The sequence below is a fragment of the Alosa pseudoharengus genome, unplaced genomic scaffold (genome assembly GCF_046254945.1).
Source record: "Alosa pseudoharengus isolate Yale_2024_CS ecotype anadromous, Long Island Sound unplaced genomic scaffold, YU_APseudo_1.1 YU_APseudo_1.1_scf_2, whole genome shotgun sequence".
NCBI lineage: Eukaryota > Metazoa > Chordata > Actinopteri > Clupeiformes > Clupeidae > Alosa > Alosa pseudoharengus.
In genome coordinates, this window is record NW_027468663.1 from 582,567 (window position 1) to 595,521 (window position 12,955).

Consider the following 12,955-nt stretch of genomic DNA (forward strand, 5'->3'; position numbering starts at 1 on the left):
CAGCCAATGAGATTCCGTTCTCAGCCTAGACTCGTCTTTGAACTTTCGCGATTGGTTGCTGATACAAAGGAAGTGTCCATATATGGATCACATAGCGTGATACAGGAAAACAGAGCTTTCCAATGGTACTACACACGATATGTTTTGGGTCACAGTCGCAGGAGTGCATGCAAGGTTAGAATGCTAACTTTTGCTGAATTTAGGATAAATATACAGGTGCGAGTAGACACAAAATAATGAAATAAACACCTAAATGTGTAAATCTGACTTTTTTGTTGTAGTAGTGTGATAGAATACATGCTAAGGTAACAGACTAGCTCAAAATCTCGAAATTGACCAGTGCATGAAAAAACGATGTTTTCACCTGCCGTGTCTCGCCTTAAGCTCAGAAGAGAAGATAAGATACGGAACAAAAATAGCAAAAATAGGGGGAAATGATCCATACAGACTAACCGACCTCTCGGATGACTGGAATGATTTGCCATCTATATCGTACCCAGATATTGTCAACTATCTCGCCCTAGCAAGTAGCGCGTATACTACCGATGACTTAAAATGCTACAAAGGTTTAGAGGCTTATAACCAAATGGTTTGTGGATGGGTACAAGATGTAGTGTCAAAAGAGTTTAATGGGGAGAGCCTGGTGAAGGCAAAGGTAAGTGATAGTATAAAAGGACAGTAATTTTCACAGGATATCCAAAGCCCAAGTTCACTCACTGCTGGTTATTCATTTACCTGTTAGTGCTAACTGGGCTAGTCTGCTAACAGCAAGTGCTGTATAAAGCATAATTGTACAATATAATTGTAACACATCTCATATGTCATGAAACATTCAGAATACCAATCTTATATCTGACTGTGTCCATGGTCAATTTGCTGTGAGCTAATAGTTCGGAAGAGTTTGTTTACATTGTGTAGCGCTAGCCAATAACCTAAGTTAGCCTTCCTTCGATCACTTTAGATCGCTTCAGATAGACATACACCTGCTCTCACGGGGGTAAAATGTCTGCGTCTAAATCACCGTTATTGTCATTATTATTATTGGTACGGTTATCTCAAGATCTCTATTTTTTTCCAGTTCATCACCTGTTTTATTCTTGTATTCCACCTACTCAACATCATTTTAAATGATGGGACTGAGGTTCGGTTCCAGCCCATGGTCATTTCCCGATCTCACCAATCTTTTTCCTACTACCATTACAACTACTGTTATTAGATTATTTCCCCCCAACACATTGTTAGAGGTTCATATTACCCACATACCTTGGTGGAGTTCAAGATGAAACATATTTTCTGCTGAAAGAAAGTCCTCTGGAAAGTCTACAGCCTGGGATCTAATTTCAGTGCATCCATGTTTCTGGTCAGATCTTTAAAAAAAAAAAAACAATCAGTTGCAATTTGATTAATTGGCTAAAAATCGAGTACTACAATCAATGTGAGCAATATATTATTTTCACTTGCTTGTTTCAAAAGTTAGAAACCATATGGAAATGTTTTGTTCATAAAGTCCATAACTTCATGTGTTATACAACTTCATATTTTCAGTGCATCACAACAATGGTCCCAAAAGAGGGCAATTTTACCTTGAGGCAGCGGGCAAAATGTACTGTTGTACTTTTGCTGTTTCACTCCTGTGGTGCATTCTCATCTTAAACAAGATGGTTAACAAAACAGACAATGAGAAAAAAAACACATTAAATATGTTAAATATGTAATAGGGGGGCTAGCAGTCTAGTTGGATGTTGTTGCCATGGAAAGAGTGAGGTAGCAAGCACTCACAACAAGTTTCATGGCAATTGGTCAAAGAATGGATTATATATAACCTCACTTCCTGTTTGGCAGCTTCACTGTCCATTTTGATTGGCTGCATTAGGTGAATGCCTTCGTAAATCAAAATAGCAATAAGTAACTTTTGTGACGAATGGACAAAATTTGTCACATGTGTAATTTATCACTGCAAAAAAGTATATCTTATCAAGTGTTATAACCTATATTAAGATAAAAAAAAATAGTATTGCTTTTAGTATAAATATACTTACTTTGAGCTTTCTTATAAGATTATTTGGTAACACTTTATAATAACTACACACAATTCATCATTTATTAAGCCTTTGTTACTTATTAGTTAATGGTTTGTTCATCATTGGTCATTTCTTGTTCATACATAATTTATCATCAGTAAAGCATGTGTTGACACAGTTATAAATGGTTTGTTCATAGTAAATAAGTCTATATCTAAAATATGTTTATAAATTATTGTTGATACTTAATAAATGATGCAATATTATTTTGTTGATGAAGTAATATTTCCATTGTGTACTGTGTACAGGCTTAATTGGTTGCACAAAGACCAGGAGCCAGGATGAACAGACACGGATTCATCAAGCCAGCTATCCACCAAGATATCCCGGCTTAATCCCTTATCCTAGTTTTGTGCATTAGGCCCCTGGATGCAGAATTTTATTTTCAAGACAAACAAATCAACGGCTATTTGCTAAAAGGCATTACTGTTTATTGCAGTGTCCTCTAGAGGCCAAATGATGCCCATTTTTTGTGCGTCCTCTCAATCAATTACTTAGCCCCTGTACCAAGTTTGGATTTGATATATCAAAGTTTTGCTGAGATATGAGTATATTTCCTGTTATTGCTTTTGAAAATCGGAACACCTATAGTAGTGCAGCAGATTAGTAAAAAATCGTTCACTTTGGTATACAAGCATGAAATTTGGCACAGATACTCACTAAGGGCCACTATTTTGGAAAAAGACGTTAGGCAGAAATACTCTTCAAGGAACACTCTTTTGAAAAAAGGTATGTGCCACTCAAAAATTCAGGATGACGACCATTTTCAAGATGGCCACTGTGAGTAGGCCCTCTCTCCCCTCCTCACTGTTTTTAAAGATAGTATTGCTTGTGTGTGAATTATGGACATTTTATGAATATTTGCTTTGCCTGACGAACTCCCTTGAATGTTATGGACAATTCCGAACTTTTGCTTGAACGCACTCTGCATCGCGGAAGTCCTGCAGGAGCAGGAGTGCCATCGAGAGACATTGAGCCCCTTGCACACACGCGCACGCACATACACACACCCACACCCACACACGCTCACACAGCCGGCGCAGCACAAGGTTTGCCCGGAGTGTGCGCTGCCTGCTTACGAACAGAGACAATTGTTTGCCTGTCAGTTTCCGCGAGTGAAACGCCAACACGGAAGTTAGCGCTGGCTGCGCTAACAGTACCAAACCAGCCGCCACAAGTCTCCATACTCATACAGCCCTGAAAAATACGGGTGAGGTACCCACTCGCATGTAACACTGCACACACCACATTATCTCCCTGGTCTATTCATTAAACAAAATGCCATACTTACCTCTTGTGTTCCTCCACCTTCAGTCACCACTGCCAAACGGAAGCATGCGCCATTTGTGTAGTATTTGTAATGCCATCTTGACTTTGGGTATGGGGAATGATGTCGCGAAGGGGGTTTGGAAGTGTGCTTTGTGTTGCTATGCATCTGTTGAATGTTATATGTTTATGGGTTTTACGTGTAGCATAGCAAAGATGTGTGGGATGGGTTTGAGGTACATGTTATTGTTTGGTTTGTGTTTGATGACTTAAACACTGGTTGTGTACAAATATGATGGTGATTAATGGTACAGTCCAATGATGTGTTTAGTCAATTATCTGGTTAGCCAATCATGGTGCGTCTGAGCATAGGACTGGGTATAAAAACCCGGCTCAGTTTGTGTTGTGGGGGAAGGGTGTAAAGAGCTGACAACCGGATAGAGCTCTGCTGAAAGTAAGTGGCCATTTGAACTTAGTCTGAAACTATAGTATTTTGATTTGGTGCATTCTCTTTTTGTATTTTGCCATTTTTGATTACCTTTGGACTTTTGATATATTTTTGGACTTTGCTATATTTTGCCATTTTGGATTATTTTTGCTTTTTGCTATTTTTGAACTCTTTTTTTTATCTGTTTCGATGGTGGAGGACTAACTGTACAAATAAATACACTGGCAATTTTGAAATACAATTTTTCCTGCATTCCTGACATTTTTTACCCCTTCTCTCTGATTTCCAAACCGCAACGCTATCCTGGCAAGTGAGGTGGCCACCCGGTCACTCACAGCCACCATTTCTGTCAAATAGTCAATGTCTGCTTTGTCTGCCTCCTCTCCTTTGACCTGTCCGGCTAAACTGGCCAGGGATATAAAATCCCTGCCGGCATAGCTCTCAGGTTCATTGGAGTACACAAGCCTCTATACCACAGCAAGGTGCAGTTCACAGAGAGGAAAGGCCACTGTTAGAAAAAGGAAGTGGCCAGTAAAAATTCAGGATGGAAACCATTTTTGAAGATGATTGCCATTCCTGCCCTTAGTTCATTGCCTGTGTTTCCAAATAGTGATACAGAAAATATGGCACAAATATTCTGTTAAGGCCAATTTTTGGACCCACCTCCCCATACAAATATGTACAAAGATGCCCACGCCTCCCACTACTCCTCCGTCATCCAATCCGGCTCCAACAGTCCCAAGACCTTCTTCTCCACCATCAACAAGCTCCTGAAACCGAGTGACATGATATCCAACTCCTTCACTACCTCCACATGTGATTCCTTCCTTTCCTTCTTCAAACCCAAGATTGACAACAGCTATAATCAATTGGTTCACTGCTCATCATCCTTCACCCCTGGACCTCTACCCCCCTCCTCCAACTCTTCTTGCCAAGGCCTGCCTCCCTTCACTTTTCCCACTCATCACCAACATCATCAACTCCTCTCTGGCCTCTGGCATTGTCCCCTCCCCCCTCAAGCTTGCTGCCATCACCCCCATACTGAAAGAAACTGGTCTTGACCCAGACATCCCCAACAACTACTGGCCCATCTCAAACCTCCATTTTCAGTCCAAAACCCTGGAACGAGCTGTTGCTACCTAACTTCAAACCCACCTCAACTCTATGGACCATTTCAATCCAGCTTCTGCTCCAAACACAGCACCAAAAATCACTAATAACATCCTTCTTTCATCTTATCTTTCTGACAGACAAGTTACATCTCCATAAACAACTGAAATTTCTCCACCACCCCTGTCACTCATGGTGTTCCCCAAGGTTCAGTTCTTGGCCCTACTCCTCTTCATCCTGTACATCCTCTCCCTTGGACAGATCCTCCGCTGCCATCCTCCGCTGCCAAGACAGCATTTGGGACACTAAACTTAGCTATACTATTACTACTAGTCAAGAGCTACATTATAAGTAAAACTAAATCAGCAGACACTGAACCTCATGCTAAGTACCACAGCAGTGAAGTCACCAGTGTGTCCTGGTTGTGTAATGATGTTCACTCTATTAAACAAAACCTTCCTAACACATTACATTGAGCTATGACAGAAATGGTGGCCATCTTGAAAATGGTTGCCATCTTGAATTTTTGAGTGGCACACATATTTTTCCATGAGAACGTTCCTTGAAGAATATTTGTACCAAATTTGATGATAGCATCACCATTTGAAAAAAAAATTGATGTAAGGATTCAAGAGAAATGGCAGCCATCTTGAAAAATTGTTGCCATCTTGAATTTGAGGGACAAGCACCGTTTTCCAAAAAAACATTCTTAATAGAGTATTTTCATAAAATGTTATGTCTACTCTGTTTGAACAATTGACATAATGAACATTTGACAGAAATAGCTGCCATCTTGAAAAATGGCCGCCATGTTGAATTTCTGGGTGGCCAACGCCTTTTTCCCCAAAAAGTGACCCTTAAAGAGTATCTGTGCCAAATGCAGGGACGTGCACAGGGGGGTTGCTCAGGTTGCCCGGGCAACTGCCCACATTCCCTTCTTGACTCATGTCGCCCTTCCAATAGGGAAAATAAATAAATCGTACAATGGATGCAGAATTTCACGTAGGCCTAGATAAAAAAAAAAATCGCAAAGCCTCATTCAATTCCATTCGGGCACCGAAAGTGAAAGTCAGTAGGGGAAGGGCAAACTCTGTGGCTGCAGCGCTGCACGCGACCGGCACCTGAGCTGAGCCTGCATAAGCGGCCCTAGAAGGAGATTGTCGCGGTTGTCGTATGAGACGACTCAATGTTGTCGGAAAAGGTGAGTTTGTGATGTATAACAAACGAACGATCATAGTCATCAAGTTTTATGAAATTAATTAAAATCTTCATAAATCCAGGCTGAGTTTGCCACGTTTAGCCTAAATAGCTTACAGATAGATATAGACAGATAGCTTGCAGAGAAGCAGCCCGTTATCACATAGCCTATAGGCTACTATTTTTTTGGTAGGCATTAGGCAAACTAAGCTACATGTCTGCTGATAGTTAGTTTCTCACATTTCGTTTTAGCAAGAATGAATGATGGAAGTAATGCATCACATTAATTATTTTATTCAAAATGGTTAAATGCCTAAATCCTATCACTAGTATTTTGGGTATTGTTTGAAGCCAAGATGCTCACTGAAAAGAGTCAGATTCAAGAGAGGGAGAGACAATTCAGGGAGGCAGCAATCACTGCAGGGTTGGCTGCGAAAAAGCCAACCAGCAGGTGAGACAGAGACTTTGCATTGTGATAAAGATGACATGACACTGTGTAGACGAATTGATTAATTAATCAGACTCATATTTTAGCCTAGCCTACTAATGGCAATGTTTCATAATTACATTACATTTAAGATGAGGAGCAGTCATAAACCTCCAGACTACTGTATGTGAGGAAAATGTGGACCAGGAGGAGGCACAGAGGACAGTAAGGCCTAAGTGATGATCACGAGATGAGATGAGAGGACCATGCTAGAAAGTACAGGATTAAAGAGCTGCATGCTAAATAATTGTAATCTAAAAAAACATAGGCTATTTTAAAGGTAATTTCAAAGATCTTGCCTGAGCAGAACATAAATACCACTAGTGGGCATGAAAATAATAATGATAAGTTAACTCATTGAATGCCAATCTGTTTTCGGGAGCTTTGTCCTAGAGTGCCAGCAATCTAGACCATTGTTGATGATTTTTGTACAGCCACAGCATATTCTGTGTTATAGCTATGAACACGTAGAATAGCTCGATTAAGCTCTCGGTGGGTGCAAACCGTGTATTTCTACACGCCTCTGTTCCTGAGAAATCCCAAGCTAAACAGTGGCTAGTTTTCATCAAAATCGCTGTTTTTTTTCTAGAAATGGAGATATAACGTCTTTCAAGAAATATGAAGTGTTGCCTGTTACTTACTTGTGTAAACATTCCGGGAAGTGATCAGCGAGACCTGGTGAGACTGCCACCTAGTGATAGACCCACGAAAATGGCCTGGTTTTGACCTGACGTGCATGCGTCACTGATTCGACCCAAAGCGGCAACCAAGTTAGGATAAAATGTCCAGATAAAATGTCCAGATTGTGCGTTTTCATGAGTTTCACGATTGTCATATATTTAATTTCCATTCATCACAGAGTTCCCAAAATCACATATAAGGTGTATTAGAGTGTCTAGTTTCGTAATTTAAAAAAAACCTAAAAACGTAATATTACGTTTTTGGCACTCAATGAGTTAAGGTGATTGAGTGTTTCTTGAATTTCCCCTTGAGGATCAATAAAGTATCTATCTATCTATCTATCTATCTATCTAGTGCTGTATTTCAGTGTTTTACTTCTTTGTGTATATATTTTAAAAAAGACGCTGTTATTCTCAGTCCTGCATATAGCCCGTGAGTTTTTTTTTTTTTTTTTTTTGGGGGGGGTGCCCTTTCAGTCAGAGCAACTGCCCCTCAAAATTCCTGTGCACGTCCCTGGCCAAATGTCATGCTTGTATACCATAAACGAATAAACGGCTCTGCTCTCTCCTGGTTTGAATCCTACCTCACAGGACGCTCATTTGGACAGCTCACCAAAGGGGTCCCCCAGGGCTCAGTGCCCCCTTCTGTTTGCTATCTACACAACCTCCTTGGGACAGATTATCCGTTCGCATGGCTTCTCATACCACTGCTATGCAGACGACACACAGCTCTATCGGTCCTTTCCACCTGATGAACCCCTGGTCTCGGCACAGATCTCGGATTGCCTCTCAGACATATCTACATGGATAAAGGCACAACATCTCCAGCTAAACCTCTCAAAAACTGAACTGCTGATCCTCCCAGCTAAACCTACCATAAATTATGACATGAACATCAAAATCGACTCCCTGTCTGCGCCTACCAGGACTGCAAGAAATTTAGGAGTCGTTCTTGACAACCAACTAACCTTCTCCGATCATGTTGCCGCGGTCACCCGGTCGTGCCGTTTCGCACTTTACAACATACGGAAAATCAGGACTTACTTGACTCAAGACACTGCCCAACTCCTGGTACAGGCAATAGTCATCTCACGACTTGACTACTACAACGCCCTCCTGACAGGTCTCCCAACCAGCACAGTGAAACCCCTTCAGATGATTCAGAACACAGCAGCGCGTCTGGTCTACAACCAACCCTAAAGAGCATGTTACCCCGCTGCTCATCCAGCTACACTGGCTACCTATGGCTGCTTGCATCAAATTCAAGTCTCTAACGTTTGCCTACAAAGTAGTCTCTGGTTCTGCTCCCACTTACTTGAATGCCCTCATACTGGCATATGCTACCTCCAGATCGTTGCGCTCCACAGACAAATGACATCTAGGTACGCTCAGGCTAATCCAAACTGGTACACTCAGGCCAATCCAAACTTTTTTCATCTGTCGTTCCTCATTGGTGGAACTCACTACCAGTTCTTACTAGAGCAGGGACATCCTTCTCCATCTTCAAAAAACTCCTGAAGACCCAGCTTTTCAGAGAACATCTACTCTCGTAGCACTACTTACAACTAGTCTTGCTGATCTTAGCACTGCTGATTTTACCACCTGACTAGAACTGACTCTCGATTGTTTAAAAAACAGCACTCACGGATGCATTTATTCTTATTGTACTAGACCTTTTTTCTAATTGTCCTAGAATTGTACATGAAAATTACAGTGCCTCCTCACCACAATAATTCACTGATAAACAATTTAACCATTTAAACTATCCACCTATTTAACTGTTCAGTCATTTCAACTATATTAAACCTCATCTACCTAGCAACCAATATAGCAACCACCTCAAGTACCCTAGCAACAGCCTAGCAACCATGTCAAATACCTTAGCAACAGCCTAGCAACCACTTTCGACAGTTACAACCTAGCAAACAATATAGCAACCAATGAGTTTAACCTAGCAACCAGCATAGCAACCACCACAACTAACCTAGCAACAGCCTAGCAACCTCAAGTACCCTAGCAACAGCCTAGCAACCATGTCAAATACCTTAGCAACAGCCTAGCAACCACTTCCACAGTTACAACCTAGCAAACAATATAGCAACCAATGAGTTTAACCTAGCAACCAACATAGCAACCACCACAACTAACCTAGCAACAGCCTAGCAACCACCTAAATTACCCTAGCAACAGCCTTGCAGCCATGTCAAATACCCTAGCAACAGCCTAGCAACCACTTCCACAGTTACAACCTAGCAACCAACATAGCAACCAATGAGTTTTACCTAGCAACCAGCATAGCACCCACCACAACTAACCTAGCAACAGCCTAGCAACCACCTCAATTACCCTAGCAACCATGTCAAATACCCTAGCAACAGCCTAGCAACCACTTCCACAGTTACAACCTAGCAACCAATGAGTTTAACCTAGAAACCAGCATAGCAACCACCACAACTAACCTAGCAACAGCCTAGCAACCTCCTCAAGTACCCTAGCAACAGCCTAACAACCATGTCAAATACCTTAGCAACAGCCTAGCAACCACTTCCACAGTTACAACCTAGCAAACAATATAGCAACCAATGAGTTTAACCTAGCAACCAACATAGCAACCACCACAACTAACCTAGCAACAGCCTAGCAACCACCTAAATTACCCTAGCAACAGCCTTGCAGCCATGTCAAATACCCTAGCAACAGCCTAGCAACCACTTCCACAGTTACAACCTAGCAACCAACATAGCAACCAATGAGTTTTACCTAGCAACCAGCATAGCACCCACCACAACTAACCTAGCAACAGCCTAGCAACCACCTCAATTACCCTAGCAACAGCCTAGCAACCATGTCAAATACCCTAGCAACAGCCTAGCAACCATGTCAAATACCTTAGCAACAGCCTAGCAACCACTTCCACAGTTACAACCTAGCAACCACTTCCACAGTTACAACCCAGCAACCAACATAGCAACCAATGAGTTTTACCTAGCAACCAGCATAGCAACCACCACAAATAACCTAGCAACAGGCTAGCAACCACCTCAAGTACCCTAGCAACAGCCTAGCAACCATGTCAAATACCCTAGCAACAGCTAAGCAACCACTTCCACAGTTACAACCTAGCAAACAATATAGCAACCAATGAGTTTAACCTAGCAACCAGCATAGCAACCACCACAACTAACCTAGCAACAGGCTAGCAACCACCTCAAGTACCCTAGCAACAGCCTAGCAACCATGTCAAATACCCTAGCAACAGCCTAGCAACCACTTCCACAGTTACAACCTAGCAAACAATATAGCAACCAATGAGTTTAACCTAGCAACCAGCATAGCAACCACCACAACTAACCTAGCAACAGGCTAGCAACCACCTCAAGTACCCTAGCAACAGCCTAGCAACCATGTCAAACACCCTAGCAACAGCCTAGCAACCACTTCCACAGTTACAACCTAGCAAACAATATAGCAACCAATGAGTTTAACCTAGCAACCAGCATAGCAACCACCACAACTAACCTAGCAACAACCTCAGGTACCCTAGCAACTAGGGCTGGGCGATATGGCTGAAAACTCTATCACGATATAAGTATTTCATATCAGTCGATATCGATAATTATTGATTTTTTTTTAAAATCTATTTCAGATAAGGACCAGAAGGGAGAAAAAAAGTTCAATTTAAACACTTATTTTAAACTTTCTCCTTGGGACAGGCCCGTTTGAGTCTGGGAAATAGGGTTGGGCGATGTCGCCTAAATTGGCATTTGACGATGTGTACAGTAAAACATCGTGATGGACGATGATATCGTCGGGGGCGGGGGGGGGGTTTCGTGTAGTAAACAGCCTATAGGTATGTCTGTACAGAAATACATTTATAATGTTCTACATAAAAATAAAAAAAATGCTATTATATAGGCTATACGGCCTGATGAAAGTGGACAGCTAAGAGAGACATACTGACCAGGCTACCGAAGTTGTGTGGAAGATCTAATCCAAGAAAATTGTTGTGAAAGACGGATAGACAATCAATCTGAACACTTGCATGTGCACCAACCAGCGGAATATTACACATTGACAGACTTCGCTGGACCCAGCAAAAAAGCTACTTAAGACTACTATCGTGGTCACTCATTTAAAATATTAGTACTATGCAGCATCCCACGTTATCAGGCTACCGTCTATGCTGACTATAAGGGTGGCGGGAAGTGAAAGTAAAGGGCTGCAATCGCGCAGTCCAGGCTATAGGAGGGCGAAGTAAAAACACTTTTACAAATAACGAATCCCGATTACCACTCCGCTGCTGTCTGGGACTTTTGCTAAATGCATGAAATACAAGCCTTACAGTGAAAGACGGATAGGCTACCTTCTGATCCTATAATTAACGAAAGAAATGGTTTATTTTAACACAGAGAAGAAGGACGCATTTGGCGCTCGCTGTAGCCTCGCAAAAATATTTGAGCGCTAGAATGTCCTAGTCGTAGCCTAACAATAATAAATCTATATTTTCTGCTAAAACATTAGGCTACATATTACGTCCAATGTAGGCTATAGGCCTGCGAGACATGTAGGCTACTAAAGGACAATTAGGCTACACATTCCCGTCACAGTCAGGAATTATTTGAATAAGAGGGTAAGTCTTTTATTTTACAAGACGGTAGACTAATACGTGATAACTGTTTGGCTGACAGCCTTTAAAGTAGGCTCAATTTCATTTTCAGGGAAAGGTTTTTTTATGTTTTAGCCTGTTACAGCAAGAATTAGTGACTGGCATGTGGGGGCGTGGCATCACGATGGTTGCTTTCCATCGTGATGCCTGTCAACCATCACGATGGACGATGATATGGCACAACCCTACTGGGAAAATACTTTTCCATTTGCATCGGGATTGAGATGATTAGAATTTAGCAGTCAATTTGAATGCAACAGTGTTGAGGTACGCCTACTTCTATCGCCTAGGCTACTCTGGTCGAGTTGCACATAGCTACAATGCAAGATATAGCCTATTATTTATGGACAATGTAAGGTGGGAGGTGTGTGTTGCTTTTAATTATCGAATGTTCTATCGAACGTATTTTTTATTGATATCGATTACATGTCTATTGCGATATATATCGCTATCGTTTTATCACCCAGCCCTACTAGCAACAGCCTAGCAACCACCATAACTACCCTAGCAACATCCTAGCAACCATGTCAAACACCCTAGCAACAGCCTAGCAACCACCACAATGTAAACCTAGCAACCACCATAGCAACCAACAGGATTACCCAAGCAACCAGCATAGCAACCACTTACTTTGGCATAACAACCAACATATGTACCCTAGCATCACTATTGCAACTATATCTGCATTATGCTTATTCTTCTTTTTCTAACGCAGTTAATGCAGCTTCAACCACTTAATGTAGAAACTTCATTCAAACGGCGTTGCGTAGGTCTTACTTAGGACACGTGGGCTTTGTATTTTTCATCTTTGTAACTTTTATACTTACCCTAACTATTAATTAAAAACTACTGAAAATTTCCCCATAGACTTAACATTGGGCTGATGACATCACAATAGAGCCGTTAAGCAATTAGAATCCTAGGCCAAGTGGCCAGGCCACCTGCAGCAACTGCCAGTCTCAGGCTTTAAGCATACAATATCATTGTCTTAAGACTACACATCCTGTTCAACTGCTTCCT

At 41.6% G+C, this 12,955-nt stretch overlaps 1 protein-coding gene across 1 annotated transcript in view; it reads right to left on the reverse strand.

Moving 5' to 3' along the window:
• Positions 1 to 5,127: 5,127 nt before the first annotated feature.
• The window catches only part of hfm1 (helicase for meiosis 1), a gene marked incomplete at its 5' end in the record, with an annotated part of 281,244 nt that continues 273,416 nt past the window's right edge, over positions 5,128 to 12,955 (reverse strand). Inside the window, one exon of the mRNA XM_076295693.1 lies at positions 5,128 to 5,187. Coding sequence (XP_076151808.1) covers positions 5,128 to 5,187 — 60 coding nt within the window. The remainder of the gene's footprint in view (positions 5,188 to 12,955) is intronic.